Raw genomic sequence first — 20,678 nt, forward strand, 5'->3', positions numbered from 1 at the left:
GCCTGGCGCTACTGAAAGATTTATAACAAGGAATTATATTTCAGGCAAGACTCTCTAGCAACTTTTTCAACATCAACAGTGACTAATAGGCATTGCAAATTTAATATGCCCCAAAACCTAACTCCTGACTTCTCCCCTCAACACCTGCTTTTCCTGCTTTTCCCCTATCTCGGTGAATTGCAGCTTGCTTCTTTGGGTTGCCTAGTGCAGTCATTTTTGACTCTTCTTTCTCTTACACCTCACCACAGTATATCAGCAAATCTTCTTGTTTCTCACTTTAAAATATACCCAGAATTCATCCACTAATTACTACCTGCACTGCTACCGCCCCAAACTGAGCCACCAATCATCTCTAGGCTGGGTTATTGCAATAGCCTCCTAACTGGTCTCCTTGCTTCCTCCCTTGCTCCCCTACAGTATATCGTCCACATAACCTCAGATCCTTCCAAAAGGTGAGATCATGTTACCTCTGCTCTCAAGTTTCTAATGGCTTCTTAAAGTCCTATGGTAGCCACAAAGCCCTATGTGCCTGGCACTCTGCCCTCTCTCGCCTACTGCTGTCCTTATTTCACTGCAGCACACTGGCCTCCTTTCTTTTCCTTGGATCTTGCTGACCATCCTGCGTCAGAACCTTGGCATTTGTTGGACTGTCTGCCTAGAACATTGTTTCCCAAGATATCCACCTTGCTGGCTCCCTCCCTCTGTGCAGGGCTCTGCTAATGAGGCCTTCCCTAATCACCTTATATAAAATAGCAAAACTTCTCAGGCACCCTCTGTCCTCCTTACCTTACTTAATTTTGTTTCCATAAACTTACTGTCATCTGAGATTATATATATTTATTGTGTGTCTCATTTCTAGAATGTAAGCTCTAAGAGCAGACTTGCTTTATTCACTATTCTGTCACTAAGGCATAGAACATAAAGTAATCACTCAGTAAAGTTTTGTTGACTGAATGACTTGATTTGCATTTTTTAAACTTCACTTTGGCAGCATCATGGATAATGAAGTTGAAGTGGGGAGGAGAAGAGGAATTGATACTTGGAATTGAAATAGTCTAGTCAAGAGATTTGGAGGGCATGGAGTCAAGAATTACTTGGGAAGGAGAGCTGATGAGACTTGGCAACTCACTGGATAGGAAGAAGTGAAGGATAATGACTCCCAGATTTCTGGCTTGGGTGGTTTGAGCAGATGATGTTATAGTCAGGGATGGATGAAATAAACCGAGGAAAATATGTAGTAGGGTGACCAGCCACCCTGGGTTTGCCCAGGATGGTCGATTTTGTCACTGCAAGTTCCACATCTCAAGAAACCCCTCAGACCCAGGCAGACAGGAATGGTCAGTCACTCTAATACATAGAGTGAAAAGATAGCTGAAGGCAGAACACCAACAGTTAAGGAAAGGGAGGAGGTAGAGAAGTCTCTTCAGAAAGTGAAGCAGAAGCAGTGAGAGGGGTAGCAGGAGACTCAGTGGGTCATGGTTTCATGGAAGCTGAGAGAGCAGGCTCTTCAAGAAGAGAGTGAACAGCAATGTAGGTTGAGTTTCTCTGGGGATTTTTAAATTTCTAGCTGTGCTTGGCAGAAGTATATTATAGAGAGACTGTAAATGTTTCTCGAAATAAAAGACATGTTATGTCTCTTTTTGTTGTTTTTAAACTGGATTGTTGAAGGGAGCCAACTTCTGATACTTGCTGGATCATAGGGTAAAAATGAATTTAGAGATTTTACTAAAAGCAGCATTATTTCTGCATTTAGTATTTGGCTATCTCAGGTTAATGAATTATTCTGAATACTGGGCGATGTGAGTAAGCTGTTACATTCTGCAATTCTGAATCGGCATTAAATCTGAGTAATCTTAAAATTGGAATTTCAGAGCTGGACATTTGTGATCATATACTTAGTAGTTCTTAATGTTTTGGAGTAATTCACTCTTCAGAATCCATCGAAAACTCTCACACATCTCCTCCCAAAAAAGCACATAAACATTTGCTGAAACTTTAGGGTTGGAGGGTTATAGATGGCCACCTGAATCCCAGGTTGAAAGAATCACTAATCTAATATAACCCTCCTGTTCACACCTTGGGATATTAAGAGGCCTAGACAAATTAATTATCTTATCCAGAGCTTAGACAGTTACCAAACTACTTCTTGATTCAGTGTTCTATTTATTATGTATCATTGCCACTGTTTTAATGCAGGTTCAGTCCCTCTTGGTCTATTATTAATCTTATTTCAGTTAATATACTGATCACTGTGCCAGCTCCATACAAGTGGACTCTACTCCCCATGTCCTGTCTACAGTCCATCCTTTTTTTAACTGACCATAAGCCAAGCAAAAATGCTACTGTTCAGAAAATTTGATGGACTACCAGATTTCATATATCTTTTAAGTCATTAATTAAGAGTTGATCATGTAAGAACTCTTACTGATGACTTACTTGTGGCTTGTTTTCTTTGGAACAGGATGCTGTATGATTATGTTGAAAGGAAACGAAAAGAAAATTCAGGAGCCCAACTGCATGTTACCTATTTGGTGTCTGGCAGTCTCATTCAGAATGGACATTCCGTAAGTTCTCAGAGCCTTGTAATGAGCTTAAATGTGTTTGTGTTATGAAGAGTGTTATAACATAGTTTAGGGGAGAGAAAAAAAACCAAGATTCTGTGTTATAGTAGTTTTAAAGAGCTGTTTGATGGCGATGATTATTTTGGGTGTTTAGACTAAATCTAAAACTGAGAAGTTTGGGTAATATCTTGGCTGTGATGCAGAGACTGTATCATTATTATGCAATAAGATGTTAGGAGACTGCTTCTGTTATTCCCTGTATCTCTTTTTCCCTCTTGAAGGTATATGGGGAACAATGGTGCTTAATTTTACACCTGTTCAAATTTCAAATCACGAATACAAGTGTTCAAAAATTATAATTTCTTTAACTGAACTTCATTTTAATTTTGAACATTCATTTGGGTAGGCTTACGTCTAAGTGCCTAAAGGGTAAGGGTTTTTGGCAGGAGCATGGCTAATGCAGTGCATAGGGTGGGAACATTTTATTCTCCTTCCTCTTCTTTTTGTAGTCCCACCTGGTATCTGGTCATCTGGCACCGCAGGTGACTGCTGGATTTCATCATCCTGACTGTAAAGCTTTCTCAGGTCTGCTTGATTTTTTTCTTAGCTATTTTCATGTCCCTCTCAGGGGCACAGGGATCATTCTGTTACTCCCATGCCTTGGTGGGTACCAGAAGCTCTGCTAAGATGTCTTGTTCCCTCTCCTGCACCACACTGTGCCTTGGGAACTTTAATAATTCCCCTCTCTGGCGTCCTCCCAAAAGTAAGGCATACCTCCTCTGTTCTCACTTCCTCAGACTTCCTGTCTGAAGGTTCTTTTGGGCATAAAAAGCCCCATGGGACTTTGCCCAAAGGTCAGGTGGCCCCTTCTCAAAGATCTACTACGTTTTCCTCTTTCCTTTGATTTTCCCTCAGAATCATAAGTTCAGAGCCCTGATTTGTCGAAATATTGACTGGATTTGTTTTTTAGCAATTGAGTCTCAAGCATGTGAGATTTAAAACTGAAATGTCAGGCTGGGTACAGTGCCTCGCTCCTGTAATCTCAGCCCTTTGGGAAGCTGGGTTAGGAGAATCACTTGAGCCCAGGAGTTCGAGACCAGCCTGGGCAACCTAGCAAAACCCCATCTCTACAAAAAATACAAAAATGAGCCGGGCATGGTGGCATGCGCCTGTAGTCCCGCCTGCTCAGGAGGCTGAAGTGGGAAGGATCACTTGAGCCCATAAGGTCAAGGCTGCAGTGAGCTGTGATTGCACCACTGTACTCCAGCTTGGGTGATATAAAATAAAACTGGAATGTCAGTTTAGTAATTTACAAGGAGCAACAAAACTGCTAGAAGGATCAGATACTTAATACTCTCTAGCCAACATATTCTTTTCTTGTTTGTAAGCTATTTGGCAAGCCAAATGATAACCAAGATATTTGCAAGTGTAAAATAAGATGTCATTTATATCTCTGAAGCAAAGTTAAACAGATGTGACTCATTTACTTTCAGAGATAAACCTGCCTCCAGAGTTCTGCCACTCTAGAGCTCTTGAATGGTTATTGTCAAAGATTATAGCTGATTGTCATATTTTCTTCTGTTTACAGGGTCAGCTAACCTTCTGTCTCTTTCTTTAGTTATGTCAATACCCTCAATCTAGTCATATTTAAGCCTTTACTTGGGAATCTTTATATTTCTTTAAAGCAGTAATTTTTTTTCTTTTTTTGGTCACTGAGAATCTGAAAGAAAAATGCATATGTTGACATTCATAAAATTTTGAGTTCATGGATCTTCTGGAATAGGATCCCAAGTTAATAATTTGTGTTTTAAGATAATATAGATTTTTACTCAAACTGACCCATTATAACAGGGGCTCTTAATTTAGGATTCTTGGACAGTCTTCATGGTTGGTCTTCAGAGTCCAGAGTTTTCTTGGATGACACTGAAAGTGTTCAAATTGTGTTCCTCAGTGCATATTTCTGAGACCATTTTTCAAAATGATGTATAACCTATAATCAGTTAAAAACTTCTAAGCCATGGCTTGCTTATAAAAAGGTTTTCTGTTTCTAAGTATAAGATGGCATTTAAATTCTGCCTATCTTTTTTTAGCAGGAGAATGCTTTTTCAAACAAAATCTTAATCAGAGTTCTATATGTAAAATTTATTAAGAGCGTGGTTGCTGTGGTTGAAGTGGTTGTGAGGATTTTGGAGCCCTGGACTTGCCCTCCCAATAGCCTCACTGGGAAGCTCTGTGGAGCCCTGTGGAATTAACTGACCAAACGTGGATGCTTACCTATGCTTTTTTTCCCTTAAAGGGAATCCTAAGGAAAGGCAAATTCTTAAGCATTATGTCAGGTTTTGTTCTTTTAATTCTTGTATTAATAATTTCCTTTTCAAGTTTTTAGTGCTTCTAGAAAGAAAAAAAGACATTACACGGCTTTGTATGGAATTTTTAATCATTTTTATTTTTATTTATTTTTTGAGACAGGGTCTCACTTTGTCACCCAGGCTATAGTGCAGTGGCAGAATCTCGGTTCACTGTAGCCTCAACCTCCTGGGTTTAAGCCATCCTCCTGCCTCAACCCCGCAAGTAGCTGGGATTACAGGTGCTCGCCACCATGCCCAGCTAATTTTTGTATTTTTTGTAGGGGTAGGGTTTTGTCACGTTGCCCAGGCTGGTCTCGAACTTCTAAGCTCAAGTGATCTGCCCTTCTCGGCCTTTCAAAGTGCTAGGATTACAGAAGTGAGCCACTGTGCCTGACCTGGATTTTTTTAAATGTAAATAATTTTTATTTTTCCAATGATTATTATAAAAAATGTTTAAAAATATATAGAACGTGAAAGCTTCCTTCAAATCTCATTCCAGAGATTCTTCCAGAGGATTATTTGAAAATTTCAAGGAAATATTTGGCTGGTTCTTTTTGTAATGTGAAGAACTGTCAACCTGATCTATGCTTTATGGGTTCCCTATTAGCTTTTCATCTAATGATTTTAGCTGAGATTAGTTTTAATCATTGCCTAAATCATTAATTCACTAAAGGTTACAAAATGGTGATGTTTTGCCTTGAACTCCTGGGCCCAAGTGATCCCCTTGCCTCAGCCTCCTGAGTAGCTAGGGCTGCAGACATGCACCACCATGCCTGGCTAATTTTTTACTTTTATTTTTGTTAGAGACGAGGTCTCACTATGTTGCCCAGGCTGGGTTTTTTTGTTGTTGTTTTTGAGACGGAGTCTTGCTCCGTCGCCCAGGGTGGAGTGCAGTGGCGCGATCTCGGCTCACTGCAAGCTCTGCCTCCTGGGTTCACGCCATTCTCCTGCCTCAGCCTCCTGAGTAGCTGGGACTACAGGTGCCCGCCACCACGCCCAGCTAATTTTTTGTATTTTAATAGAAATGGGGTTTCACTGTGTTAGCCAGGATGGTCTCGATCTCCTGACCTCATGATCCACCCGCCTCAGCCTCCCAAAGTGTTGGGATTACAGTTGTGAGCCACCGCACCTGGCCGACTGGTCTTAAACTTCTGGGCTCAAATGATCCTCATGCTTCTGCCTCCCTAAGTGCTGGGATTACAGCCATGAACCACGACACCTGGCCTTTCTGTTTTTTTAGCCGTAATTTTTCTATGAAGAATTTTCTCTCATCAGCTAGCCATGTTTTCCCTGTTCTGCTAAGAACAGGGGGCTTACCCCCTCCTAGGCTCTGGGTTTGTGGATGCTCCCTAACTCCCATGTCCACAAGGAACCCATTGAATCAGAGCTCTACTCTGGTCTGCATTGTTTTAGCACCAGCTGGCATTTCCATTCTGTTGTTTTTTATGTACTTTCAGTATCCCCCGAGGCAGTATATAGCCACTCTGACCTGTCTGGTCTATTCAGATCTTCTCATGAGGTGCGAATTACTGTTTTTAGGGCTCTTTACTGCAAAGCTTCATAGGTTTTGAGTGATTCATTCCTAATGGTCTGTACTTTTTATAATCTCTGTAATTTTTAGTGTGCAGTTTTACAGAACCTGACTTTTTTCTTCCCTTAAATAAACCAGTAAAAATGACATTTTTAGGACTGCCTGTTTTAAGAGAAAACACATTATGAGAACATTAATAATCCCAGCTCAAACTTATGGTTACACTTTTTAAAATACTTATTTGATGTTTAGATTGCTCTTTTTTTTATGTTGTGAATTTTGGTGATTCCGAACATTAACAAAAATATCTATTTGCTTTACACAAATATACAAGGTTTCGACAAGCAAAACCAGTATTATTACCAACAATTTGATTACTGAAAGTAAGATTTCTTTGCAGTTCTTTGTCTGTAGGATATGTCCTGCTAAGGATGCACAGTCATCCTGTATTTTAGAATCACTTGAAATAATTCCTCACTCTACTGAAGCCACCAATTCAATATCTAGTTAAATTCAATTTTTTTTTTTTCCATTTTGCTTTCAATTCATAGGTTCCCTCCTTTCCCTTACAGGTAACTATTACGTTGGGTTTGCCTTCTCCTTCCTTTTTTTTTTTTCAGATGGAATTTCGCTCTGTCGCCCAGGCGTTGGAGTGCAGTGGTGCGATCTCAGCTCACTGCACCCTCTGCCTCCTGGGTTTAAGCAATTCTCCTCCTCAGTCTTCCAAGTAGCTGGGATTACAGGCACCCACCACCATGCTCGGCTAATATTTTTTTGTATTTTAGTAGAGACGGGGCTTCGCCATCTTGGCCAGGAACTCCTGACCTCGTGGACCTTGATCTGGAACTCCTGACCTCGTGATCCACCCACCTCAAACTCCCAAAGTGCTGGGATTACAGGCGTGAGCCATTGCGCCTGGCCTGTTGTATATATTTTTAATATAAGAAAATATATATTAATTTTGCCTCTCTTTCTTAGATAGATGTTTTCATACGTGCAACCTATTTTGCACTCTGGTTTTTTTTTTTTACATAACAGTAGATTCAGAGCATCACTCCACAGCAGTTATAGAAATATTCCTCATTATTATAGCCACATAGTGCCACATTGATAGATATACCTTAGCTTATTCAGCAATCCTTTATTGGTAGTTGTTATTTACGATCTTTGGCTATTACAGATATTAATAGTGCTGTAGTGAATAGCTTAGTGTCTATGTGTTTTGTATATTTTTGCTAGTGTGTTTTAGGGTTACATTCCTAGAGTAGAATTGCTTGGTCAAAGGGTGAGTGCATGTGTACTTTTGTTGGATATTGCCAAATATCACTCTGTTTCTTGTTCCCACCAACAATGTATGAAAGTTCCTGTTTCCGTACAGCATATGTTATCATATGTTTTAGGGATATTTATATTTCTTTTTCTGTGAACTATCTGTTCCTACCACTTGCCCTTTTTTTTTTTTTTTTTTTCCTTTTTTGAGATGGAGTCTTACTCTGTCACCAGGCTGGAGTGCAGTGGCACAATCTCAGCTCACTGAAACCTCCACCTCCCGGAATTAAGCGACTTTCCTGCCTCAGCCTCCCGAGTAGCTGGGACTACAGGCACGCACCACCACGCCTAGCTAATTTTTGTATTTTTAGTAGAAACGGGGTTTCACCATGTTGGCCAGGAAGATCTCCATCTCTTGACCTCATGATCTGCCTGCCTCAGCCTCCCAAAGTACTGGGATTACAGGCATGAGCCACTGCGTCTGGCCTCTCTTGCCCATTTTCTAAAGGGTTGTTAGTCTTTGTTTTCTTTATTTTTAGAAGTTGCATATTAACCCTTTGTGATGTAAGTTGCAGATTTTTTTTCCACTTTATTGTTTGTTTTTGTACTAAATTTTTTTTTTCATTTAAATTTTTTTTTTATAGATTATTTCAGTTATTTCTGGATTTCAAATTATACTTAGGAAATGTTCCCTCTTTCTTAGGTTATAGCCGGTTATAGAATTCACACACGTTTTCATGTGCATGTGTGTGTTCTTTTCTTTTTTTTTGAGACCAAGTGTCACTCTTGTCGCCTAGGCTGGAGTGCAGTGGCACAATCTTAGCTCACTGCAACCTCCGCCTCCCAGGTTCAAGTGATTCTCCTGCCTCACCCTCCTGAGTAGCTGGGATTACAGGCGCCTGCCACCACACCCAGCTAATTTTTGTATTTTTAGTAGAGACAGGGCCTCACCATGTTGGCCAAGGTGGTCTCAAACTCCTGACCTCAGGTGATCCACCCACTTCAGCCTCCCAAAGTGCTGGGATTACAGGCATGAGTCACCGCACTCAGCCTCATTTTTTACATTTAAATCTCTGATCTATTTAGAATTTATTTTGGTATATGGTATGAGGAACAGATCCAATTTTTATGTGGCTCCATATGATTATACAGTAATTCTTATTAAATCACTCACTAAAAAGCCTTTGCTCACACTGATTTGAGATGCTTTATTTTTTAAATTGTAGTACTGAAATCTGTACTAGATCACTTTTCTTAACCTTATTGAGAAGTTTTAAGATAAGCAAATTATTTTTTTCCTGAAAGTAAGCAAATTAAAAGTGAGTCTGACTTTATTAAATTATAACATATATTTTAAGGAGTGCCTGGTGTTTTCCTAATTCACATCCAAGCACAATTGAATTATTGGAGCAAGGAAATTAAAATTGCAGATTCTTACATTAAGCACTAATCAAGTGTTGTTTTCTTACAGTGCCACAAGGTTGCAGTAGTGAGAGAAGATAAATTGGAAGGTAAGTGTTTTAGTGACTTAGCAAGTTTTCCTCTTATGGCATCAATGTAGGTGCAATAAAAAATCTGCCTCTAACATCTGCATATATTTAGCTATTTAACTGAATAGCCCAATAGTCATTTTATTAGTAGTTTTTGAAGCATGTTAAAATATGATACTACATCTGCCTAACTTCCCATTTTTAGGGCCAATAGCTGCTGACATTTATAAAGCACTTTTATCATAGAATTTCAAAACTCGTGACACATGCAGAAACTGTTATGAATACCATATGAGCTACCTCATCAACTGTAAAAAGACAGTGGCAGTTTTTTTAGGAAGCAAGTTAAAGAATGCTTTTCTGGAAGTTAGAAAGACTTCTAAATTAAATTTGTCTCACTCTTTCAAGACTATTAGTGCTACCATTCGATTGTTTAAAAACCCAATTCAAAGGAATTTAATAACAGGGTTCTCCTGATCTTGGACCTATATCTCAAGACAAAACCTGTACTGTTGTACTTTGTATATAAAGGCTCCTTGGCCTGCAGGCCCCATTTCACAGATTGGGACTGAGGAGGGTGGAGGGCAGCCATGTCAGGGACACAAAAAATATGTGTATTTTAAAAAGAAAGAGCTCCTGCCTGTGAGGGTAGGATGGGGGTATTTTACCAAATTTAACTCTAAAGTATTCAGAGTGGTGGGTTTGTCTACTTTTTACTTTCTGAATTCCCACAGTGTTAAGCAAAGCAAAATTTCTTTATTGTATAGATAGGTAATGATTATCTACTATGTGCCAAGCTCTATACTAGGAACTGGGGACATGGAACAAGTTAGCTGCAATCCTTTCCTTCACAGAACCTAACATTTATTCTTGTGGTGTTCTTTTGTGTTTCTCCTCCGTAGGCTTATCTAGTTTGCATTGTTTTTATTATAGAGTTGCTTTCTCTAAACTAAAATTGAAATATATAAATGATATTCTCAGATATAAATTACTTAGTCCTCTTTAATTATATGCTATAGTGTAAGGCTCTTTTCTGACCGAAAGAAAAAGATCATCGTAGTCATCGTCAATCATTAATATTTACTGAGTGTCCACTGCATGACTGATACCCTCACAGGTGCTGTACTTAGAAATGACTCACCACCACCAACTTGTCATAATGTCCCCATTGCAGACAGAAGGGTTGATGTTTTACTGTATATGTGGCTATGTGGCCTTTTAGAGTTTTTTGGACCACCGCAGATTACAAATGCTTTAATGCAGAAGGGTTTCTTGTTAAAGTCCTCTATGCTATGAAGTTTGTGTATTAACAGACTGCTTTTCCTGTTGACTTGTAGCAGTGAAGTCCAAGCTAGCTGTGACTGCCAGCATCCATGTGTACAGCATCCAGAAAGCCATGCTAAAGGACAGTGGGCCTCTGTTCAATACTGACTATGACATCCTTAAAAGCAACTTGCAGAACTGCAGCAAGTAAGCTTCTTAATGTTCCTTGTGGGCTTCTTTACGAATTGATTTTGTAAGATGTTTACACAGTGGCTGCCTCTTAAGAGTGAATGCCAAGTCTAGTAAAACCCCATTTATCTTGCAATAAGACACATGCCTGGTTTTATTAGTACATCATAAGGTGAAAAATAGCAGCCACAACCCATATTGAAAACCCCAGTGGACTCCCCATAAATCTACTTCTCATGTATTTATCCTGTCACTGCCACCAGAAATGTTTGTCGTGCCCTTTCTAACTCCCTTACCCAGTCTCTGCTTGTCTAAATCCTACCTATCCTTCAACTAGTTCAAATGTTGTCCTTAAAAAAATAATTCCTAATTTGATACCCCTCTACTTTTCATCCAAAAACAACTTTTTCTTAAGCTTCCATACCAGGATCAGGTTTTTAAAATCTTTTGTATCCTTAACAGCACAAGGAGGTAATGGGCTATAATGCATGTACGTTTTGGAAATTGGTGGTCACAGGCTTGAGTTGTGGCTTTGCTGCTTAGTAGCCCGGTGGCATTGGACGAATTACTTAAACTCTTTGAGCTTTGGTTTCTTTGCCTTTAAATTCGATGTAATAATGTCTACTTCGTGGGGTTGTATTGAGAATTCAGATCAGTTCCCCAGATATATATTGAGCACCTACTGCTGTGACAGGTACTGAGTAAAATCATTTGAATTCATTCAGCAAATATCTCATGATACCTGTGACATACCATACAGTAGAGAGTGAATGTGCCCGTGTACCTTTTCATGTAACTGATGGGAGACAGGAGTTATGATACAGTGTAAGAGTGCTGTAATAGGAGGAATATTGGGGGAAGATGTTGGCTGGGGCACTTATCTCCCACTTTTGGATGGATAGAGTCAGGGGACAAGACAGTTATGACTTATGACACTGAAGGTTATAACATCTCACTTGAGGCTTGAAGGCCCAATAGAAATAGCCAAGCAAAGGAGAAATGAGAGGCTAAGGACAGAGCTAAGAGAGAAAACATGCTTGTGCAGAACCACAATCGTTTTCTGTGGCTGCAACTTAGAGTGAAAGGTAGGAAATAATTAGATAGAAGACTAAAAAGGCCAAGCAGGAATTACATTATGCTTTGATTACTAGGATAAAAATTTAGACTCTATTCTGAGAGCACTGGGGAGCCACTGAAAATATTTAAGCAGATGGAGTGAAATTATCAAAATTGCATTTTAGAAAGATTGTTCTGGCTGCAGTATTGAAGATAGATCAGAAGAGAATAATCTGGAGGCAAGGCCATCTGGGAGGAGAAATGTGGCTGTGATCCAGGTGGATACGACAGTTTTCTGATGTAAAGTTGTGCTGTTGGGGATGGAGAGGTGTGAAGTTTAATGAGTCATGACCATCAAAAAACCTTGACGTGGCCGGGCGTGGTGGCTAATGCCTGTAATCCCAGCACCCAGCACTTTGGGAGGCCGAGGCTGGTGGATCACAAGGTCAGATCAAGACCATCCTGGCTAACACGGTGAAACCCTGTCTCTTCTAAAAATACAAAAAATTAGCCGGGCGTGGTGGCAGGCGTCTGTAGTCCCAGCTACCCGGGAGGCTGAGGCAGGAGAATGGCATGAACCTGGGAGGCGGAGCTTGCAGTGAGCCGAGATCACTCCACTGCACTCCAGCCTGGGCGACAGAGCGAGACTCTGTCTCAAAAAAAAATAAAAAACAACCTCAATGTATGGTAGTGGTCAGGGACAAGGTGTGTGGGGGTAGGGGATGGGGGAAGATAGCCTTTCTTGGTATTAAAAGTTTGATACCCATGCTTCTGGCTTGGGCAGCTGAGTACTAAGAAGGGGAATATAACAGGAGGAGCAGGCTTTAGGAGAGAGAGAAAAATGACAAATTGGGTTTTAGAGATGTTGAGTTTGAGAAGCCTGTGAGAAATCCAAGTGAGGATGTCCATCGCAAAAGATAGGTGAATCTAGAGCTAAGGAGAGAAATCTGGGTTAAAGAGAGATTTTGGAATCAGAAAGAATAGTAACTGGGCCATAGTAGTAGATAGTTATGCAGAGAGAATGTATAGAATGAAAGAAGGGCAGAAAGTAAAACTCTAGGCCAAATTACTAGCTGCGTGACCTTGGGCAAATTATTTAACTTCTCGGTGCCTCAATTTTCTTGTCAGTAAAGCTGATAATAGTACCAGCCAAATAGGGTTGTAGAGGATTAAATGGACTATTATATGTTAAGCACTTAGAATAGCACTTGGCACATAGTAAGCACTATTTAATGATAGTTGCTTTTCAAGGGAAGAACAGAAAAAGGGGGGCTCAAGAGGGAGCCATCAGAGATAAGAGTATATGGGGTTTTAGCCCCTAAGGAAAGAGATTCAAGTAGGAGGGACCAGTCAACAATGTTAAACGTTGCTGAGAAGCCAAGTAAGTTAGAAAGTGAAAATTATCCATGGAATTTAGTGATAGCCTTGGTAAGAGCATTTTCAGTGGAGTGACCAGATTCTGGTGAGCTAAGTAAATGGGAACACAGGAAGTGAGACAGCAAATATGGACAGATCTTTCCAGGAGATTTGACTGCAAAGCAGAAAAGAGGGTGGTAGCTAAGGAGGGATTGAGACGGGAAGGATATATACGTTTCTAAAGTTGAGAATGACTTGAACTTGGATTGTTAGGAGGGTGCTATAGAGAAGAAAAGGCTGAAAATCCTGGGGAGGTGGGATGACTGATAAAGATGGGTCCTCAGGGAGAGAGAGAGACAGAATTGCCATAGTTTCTGTAAGTTCCATGAGAATAGGGATCGTGTCTCAGTTGTTAACTATATACCCAAAATAGTGCCTGGCACACTAATAAGTAGTTATTGAGTGAATTAGTGATAGACATTAGTTCTTTTTTTTCTTTAGCTCAAAACCTTGAGCATAAGTATACAAATATTTATTAAATAAACAAATGTATAGCCAAAGAGTAATAATTTACAAGTCTCTTGTCTTTTAGGGAAGGATTTCAAGAAAATATTAACACCCTGATAAGTTTATTTGAAATATATTACTAGATTTCAAAAAATTTTAAAATCTAGTTGGGTATTCCAGGCTCTAAAAATCAGTTCCTTTGTTGTATCTAGCAAGTAAGCAAACAAGAATAAAAGTGACGCAAAAGTTCAAAATGAAATCTGCCAGGGCCCACTAAAATAAACATGGCAAGTAGAAATGTGGTAATAGGAAGCACTTCAGTGAAACTTTACCTAATTACTTAAAGTATCCTCAGTAGAAAAGTGAATTTATCTCCAACAAATGAGTTTGTATTTGGTCCTGAGAATTATGGGCCAACTGAGATCTGACTCATGATTTCGTGTGTTTTAAGTGCCATGACATGAAGAAAGTTGAAATTTTAGGATTGACCAGAGATCTCTTGTCATCAGACATACTCCCAGCCTAACTCGGTCTCTTCCTCATTGCCAATTCCTGGTCCTGACCCTAAGGTGTGGAATTCAAACCAGAAGGAGAAAGAGTTGTTTCAACGCCAACTTCAGACATTGACAGTGAAATAAAACATTACCCTTTTCCTTGTATGTGGAAGTACTGCAAGGCCAGAGAGGAAGAGCAGTGGGTGAAAGCAAATGATTTCCATCTGTTCTTAACTCTGATGCACAAAAGATGTGTGTAAATACAGAGTTTTCTGATGAAGACCATAATAAATCAGTGGAAGATTTTTGGAGCTTTTGACTCTAGCTTTGGGGCTGTCCAGTCTAAAGTTACTTCTGAGATGAAATGATGTATCAGGGATTTTCTTTTTTTTTTCATTAGACCAGGTGTTCTAGCAGTTAATCTCGAAGTTGTGCCTGGTTGATCTTTAAGATAATTGCTATCACCACATAGTTTAGAAATCTCCCACCCCAAGTTGAAGGTGATACACTAAAGAAGGGAGAGAAGCCAGAAGCCTCACTTTCATTCACTTAGTCATTCTTTCAACATGTTGTTTCTAGCACTTTTCTGTGCCAGGTCTTGAGCTGGGTGCCTGAAATAAAAAAGATAAATAAGACTTCAAGGAGTTCTTACGTATGCTCAATAAGCAAGACTGGGAAAAATAAAATATTTTTCTTTGTTAGAAAAAGCTGGGGAACTTTGCTTTTTCTAACAAAGAAAATAATCCTGTGAGAAGGCTAAATTAATTACCTATTCACAATGTGGAATGTTACATTATGGATTTGTGTGAAACGGCACTTCTATAATGATTAGAGAAGAGATGTATGTTCCCTTTAATATGCCACGCAAGCTGTTCCACCAATTTTCTTCTCTTGGCCTTGGGCATACTTACTTGTCTGGTGTCGTTAGTATTATTAGAAATTATTAACAAATGGCTGTCAAGGACTATAGGTTATTGGAGCCAGTGGCTCTGCTCCCAGCTTCTCCTATTTTTCTTTTTTTTGTTTTTTGTTTTGAGACAGAGTCTCACTCTGTCACCCAGGCTGGAGTGCAGTGGTGTGATCTTGGCTCACTGTAACCTCTGCCTCCCAGGTTCAAGCAATTCTCCTGCCTCAGCCTCCTGAGTAGCTGGGATTACAGGCACGTGCCACCATGCCCAGCTAACTTTTGTATTTTCAGTAAAGACAGGGTTTTGCCGTGTGCCAGGCTGGTCTTGAACTCCTGACCTCATGATCCACCTGCCTCGGCCTCCCAAAATGTTGGGATTACAGGCGTGAGCCACCACACCCAGCCTTTTCCTTGTTTTAAAGCATGATTTGTTTATTTATTTTGAGACAGCGTCTCACTCTGTTCCCTAGACTGGAGTTGAGTGATGAGCTTATGGCTCAGTGCAACCTGGACCTCCTGAATTCAGGTGATCCTCCTACCTTGGCCTCCCGAGTAATCAGGGCTATAGGCGTGTGCCACCACACCCAACTAATTTTTGTGTTTTTTGTAGAAACAAAGTTTCACCATGTTGCCCAGGCCGTCTTAAATTCCTAGACTTACACGATCTGCCTACCTCAGGTTCCCAAACCTCTGGGATTACAAGCATGAGCCAGCACACCCAACCCTGCAGCATGATTTACTCTGGCCAAGAGCGTTGCCAGGAAATTTGTTAATATTTAAAGCTTAGTTTTGATTCAGTCAATATTTATTGCAAATCTAGCCCTATCAGAGGAAGGTCTTTAAAAACAAGGGCTATTTCATTTCCCAAGGATAACGAAATTACTGCATCTTTTATTATTGTTGGTTGCATTCTTTTTTGAATTAGGATACTTTTTTCAAAAAAAGCAAGAATATTTAATTAATGGTGGTAGAAGGCACCTAATTCCAACCCTGTCTGTTACTAACTAGATGTATGACCTAGTACAAGTGACTCACTTCTCTCTAGTATTTGTTTCTTTATGTAATAGAGAGTTTCATACAACATTTTTCTAAAGTTGATTTTAAACAATATTAGAGTTAAGTATTGTGTGGAAGAAGCAAGAATTTGAAAATAAGGTTGTGTACTGACATTAGTTTTTTTTTCTTTCTCTTTTTTTTGTTGAACCACCCAAGAATGCATATGCTGACATTAACTTAATGTAACATTTCTGTCCCTAGATTTAGTGCTATACAATGTGCAGCTGCAGTCCCTAGATCTCCTGCTGAATCTTCTTCATCTTCCAAAAAGTTTGAGCAGTCACATCTTCACATGTCAAGTGAGACACAAGCCAACAATGAGCTGACCACCAATGGTCATGGCCCACCTGCATCCAAGCAGGTTTCCCAGCAGCCCAAAGGAATTATGGGAATGTTTGCCTCCAAAGCTGCTGCTAAAACCCAAGAAACCAACAAGGAAGCTAAAACAGAGGCTAAGGAAGTAACAAATGTAAGTCTTCTTTGAAGATACCCTTCATTACAGCTCAGAGTGGGTAACTAGAAAAGCATTAATGGTCCCAGTGGTAGTAGTTTATTTATGTAAGGTTCTGATACTCAGTTCTGATTTTTCTACTTTAGTTTGAACGCTTTAATACTTGATACTGTTACCTGAAAGAGTTCTTTTGCTTTTGATAATGATTCTCACCAAGCCTTGGATTTCCTTTGCAAACGAGATTGTTGTGAGACCCAGATGAAAACATGTGAAAACACCTCTAAAATTGTTAACATTCAAAAAAATGTTTATTTGCAATATGTCATTCTGAGGAATATCTTATGTTCTGGGCTTTGCAATATATACCTTCCTTCCTAGTGTATTTCCCATTCTTATTATACTTTATGTGGGTTTTTTTGTTTTGTTTTTGCTTTATTTGCGTCCCTTAGATTTTTATTGTTCAGTCATCTGAACTAACTTAAGGGCATTGACTTAAGAAAAGTATCATTCCAATACTATTTTAAAAATCCAGAAAAGTATAATTATTGTTGTTACTATTATTATCACTGTCATTTTCAAGTGTCAAGTGTATTCAATTCAGATCACTGTCATTTTCAAGTGTCTGTCTTGGGGAAGAAGGATGGAGGAAAACAATAATGTTTATTGAATTTCAGCTGTGTGCCAATAGTTTGGTCTTTGTTCAAATCCTCTTATCAGTTCTGTGAGGGAGGTATTAACTATTTCCCTTTCACATATGGTAAAACTGAAACCTAGACTTAAGTAATTTGCCTGGAGCTCATATTGCTACTAAACGGTGGGAACCAGGAATTCAGATCTACTTCTGATGATTAAAAATGTAATGTTTTAGGTTTTCCCGCTTTGTGTACATACTGCCTCTGATCTTTTTTAATTCTGTCAAATTAAATAGTTTTTAAATGTGCTCAAGAAAAGTTTAGACATATCCATGGGTACTTAATTTTATAAGATCTATAAGAAACTAAGCTTTAGAGATTAACACCAGTTACTATCTGGTGTGGTTTATTGTTCTAGATTTGTTCTTATATCTAACGCCTCCGCATTTTGGCACTATTATATAGAGACTATACTATCGCAGCAGTGTGCTATAGAAAAGATTGTTTGAGACTGCTACTTCATGAGCAGCCTAAATGCTAGCAAAAAATCATACGTGTTTTCTGTGCTTGTAGGCATCTTCAGCAGGCAACAAGGCCCCAGGGAAAGGGAATATGATGAGCAACTTTTTTGGAAAAGCTGCTATGAGTAAGCATGTTCTTACCTTACTTTGACTAATGAATGAATGTTAATGTAATGACATTATACCGGAAGTAAAAGTTACTTTGTTTAGTTTTTGCCTGTCCAGGAGACTACCTGCATCCTAACATAAATTTACAGTGTACTGCCCAATATATTGATGAAAGTAACTTAGCTGGAACTTTATGGGTGAGTTAGGCTCAGTTGAGATCTCTTCGAGAGCAGTTTATTATTCCTGGTTTAACTTCCCGCCTTGAAAAGATAATGAACTATTTCCTTCATAGGGCCCTTGAAAATGGGTGATTAAAATAAAAGGGAGGCTGCCTGGCTACGCAGTATAGTATTGAGGTTAATAACATGGATGCTAGAGTCAGTTTGCCTGGTGTGACCTTTATTTCTTCTATCTCTCAAGGGTCCACAAAAGCAAATATTTTGCCTTTCTTTGGTTATTTTTTGCAGATTACTTACAGTAATGAATTAGACTTCCAGTGTGAATTAGAAGGGCCCGAGTCATAATGGACATTTAAAAATCTTTTTTTGAGAAAGCAAAAATCTTCTTTATTTTTAAAAAGATACTTAAGTAAGAATTCTTCTGTATGGAAAGAACCAGTAGTCACATATTTTCATACTCTTCATATCAAGTGTACATCCCCTGAGAGTATGTGGTAGAATACCAGGAAGAATGCAGGAGCCACAGGATAATTATGGCACACTTTCTTGGAGCATCAGTTTTACAAAGATTTTTCAAGGAGGCATTTTGTTACATGCCTATGCAAGCAAAATTAGTCAAAATTCTGCCTTTCCATGATGGCTAAATTTTTTTTCATATTCTGCTTATGTAAGCGTGACAGTTTTTGTGTTTGCTATAAAAGCTGTCAGAGAACATTTTTGTGTTCTTGCAGCTCAGAATGGGTAACTAGAAAAGTGAATGGAAAATGTGATACTTAAAGGTTTCTGGGAAGCATTGTTGTATTACTGCAGGCACAGTTGGTGTACAGGGAATGATTCCTACTTCCGTTAAAACAGGTCCCCAACCCACAGGCCACTGATGGGTAGCAGTCCGGGGCCTGTTGGGGACTGGTTTGCACAGGAGGTGAGCAGCAAATGAGCAAGCATTATTATGCCTGAACTCCACCTCCTGTCAGATCAGTGGTGGCATTAGATTCTTATAGGATTGCGAACCCTTTTGTGAACTGTGCATGTGAGGGATCTAGGTTGCGGGCTCCTTATGAGAATCTAATGCCTGATGATCTGAGGTGGAACAGTTTCATCCTGAAACCACCCCTACCCTGCTGCCCACCACCACCCCTGCCTATGGAAAAATTGTCTACCATGAAACTGGTCCCTGGTGCCAAAAAGGTTGGGGACTGCTGTGTTAAAGCATCATGCTGTCACTGACCTGCCTAGCTGGTATGGGCCACTGTACCCAATCAGATCATGGTTTCTTGGCAACTTTGATGAGACCCATCTTTTTGTTGGTTGCTTTTTTTTTTAATGCATTTGTAACCTTAAAAACCCAGTGAATTTTAAAATTCTTATTTTTAAAATACATAAAATATGTGATTGTGAATTGTTTAAAAAAATCAAACTATACAGAAGTGTACTTATTTAAGTCATGTGTTTAGTTAGCAAATAGATCAAGCACCTGCTATATGCTTGGCATTGTTATGCACTGGTGATACAATAGAGAAAAAGACAAGGTCCCTGCCTCAAGTCCTTATACTCTACTGAGAGAGATGGACAAATAAATATGGAAAAAAAGCCAGGCATGGTGGTACATGCCTATAATCCCAGCTACTCGGGAGACCGAGGCAGGAGATTTGCTTGAGCCCAGGAATTCAAATCCAGCCAAAAATATAGCAAGACCCCATTCCTAAAAAAAAAAAAAAATGGATGATTGTAATTGCTAGGTAGGAGTAATAAGGTGTTATAATGGCACGTAATTCAGTGAGGGGGAAAACCTGGATAAAATAAAATACTATTAAATATTAATGTAAAAAAAAGAATTGCTTACAAAGTTAATTTATTTAACAGACATTTCTTCAAGGCTGAATGTTCAGAGTAAAATTAGGACTTTTTTATTGTATTTGACACATGACAAGATCATTACAATGAAAATGAAGCTTGAGAATTGGATGAAGAGAGTTCATTGTGGGGACTTGAACCATGTAAACTTAATATTGGACAGTAACAAGTGTTGCCAAGGATATGGAGAAATTGAACCCTCACGTTCTGCTGTGGGGAATGTAAAATGATGTGTACTCACTTTGGAAAATGATATGGCAGTACTTCTAAAAGTTAAACATAGAGCAGCAGTTCCTCTCCTAGATATCTACTCAAGGGAATTAAAACTGTATGTCCACACAAAAACTTGTACATAGATGTTCATAGCAGCATTCTTCATAATAGCCAAAAATTGAAACAGTCCAAAAGTCTGTCATCTGATGAATGGATAAACAAAGGTGGTATATCCAGACAATGAAATGTTATTCAGCTATAAAAAGTAATGAAGTACAGATTGATATGTGATATACATGGATGAACCTTGAAATATTAAGTGAAATAAGCCAGATAGAAAAGATCATATATGATTTCATTTGTATGAAACATCCAGAATAGGCAAGTCTATAGAGACAGTAGGGGCCGGGCGTGGTGGCTCAAGCCTGTAATCCCAGCACTTTGGGAGGCTGAGGCGGGCGGATCATGAGGTCAGGAGATCGAGACCATCCTGGTTAACACGGTAAAAATCCGTCTCTACTAAAAAAATACAAAAAATTAGCCGGGCATGGTGGCGGGCACCTGTAGTCCCAGCTACTCGGGAGGCTGAGGCAGGAGGATGGCGTGAACCCGGCAGACAGAGCTTGCAGTGAGCCAAGATCGCTGCACTGCACTCCAGCCTGGGCAACAGAGTGAGACTCTGTCTCAAAAAAA

The 20,678-nt window shown here is 39.4% G+C and overlaps 1 protein-coding gene across 6 annotated transcripts in view; it reads left to right on the forward strand.

The window, feature by feature from the left end:
• The window catches only part of POLD3 (DNA polymerase delta 3, accessory subunit), an 80,115-nt gene that overhangs the window by 11,605 nt on the left and 47,832 nt on the right, over positions 1-20,678 (forward strand). For all 6 annotated transcript variants that reach the window (XR_013404136.1, XR_013404137.1, XM_077963787.1 and 3 more), the window contains exons 3-7: positions 2,462-2,564; positions 9,181-9,220; positions 10,537-10,669; positions 16,229-16,496; positions 17,684-17,756. Coding sequence is in view for 4 of the 6 variants with exons in the window: in XM_077963787.1 (XP_077819913.1) it covers positions 2,462-2,564; positions 9,181-9,220; positions 10,537-10,669; positions 16,229-16,496; positions 17,684-17,756 (617 nt within the window). In the remaining 2 variants the exon portion in view is untranslated. The remainder of the gene's footprint in view (positions 1-2,461; positions 2,565-9,180; positions 9,221-10,536; positions 10,670-16,228; positions 16,497-17,683; positions 17,757-20,678) is intronic.

The sequence above is a fragment of the Macaca mulatta genome, chromosome 14, assembly GCF_049350105.2.
Source record: "Macaca mulatta isolate MMU2019108-1 chromosome 14, T2T-MMU8v2.0, whole genome shotgun sequence".
NCBI classification, from domain to species: Eukaryota; Metazoa; Chordata; class Mammalia; order Primates; family Cercopithecidae; genus Macaca; species Macaca mulatta.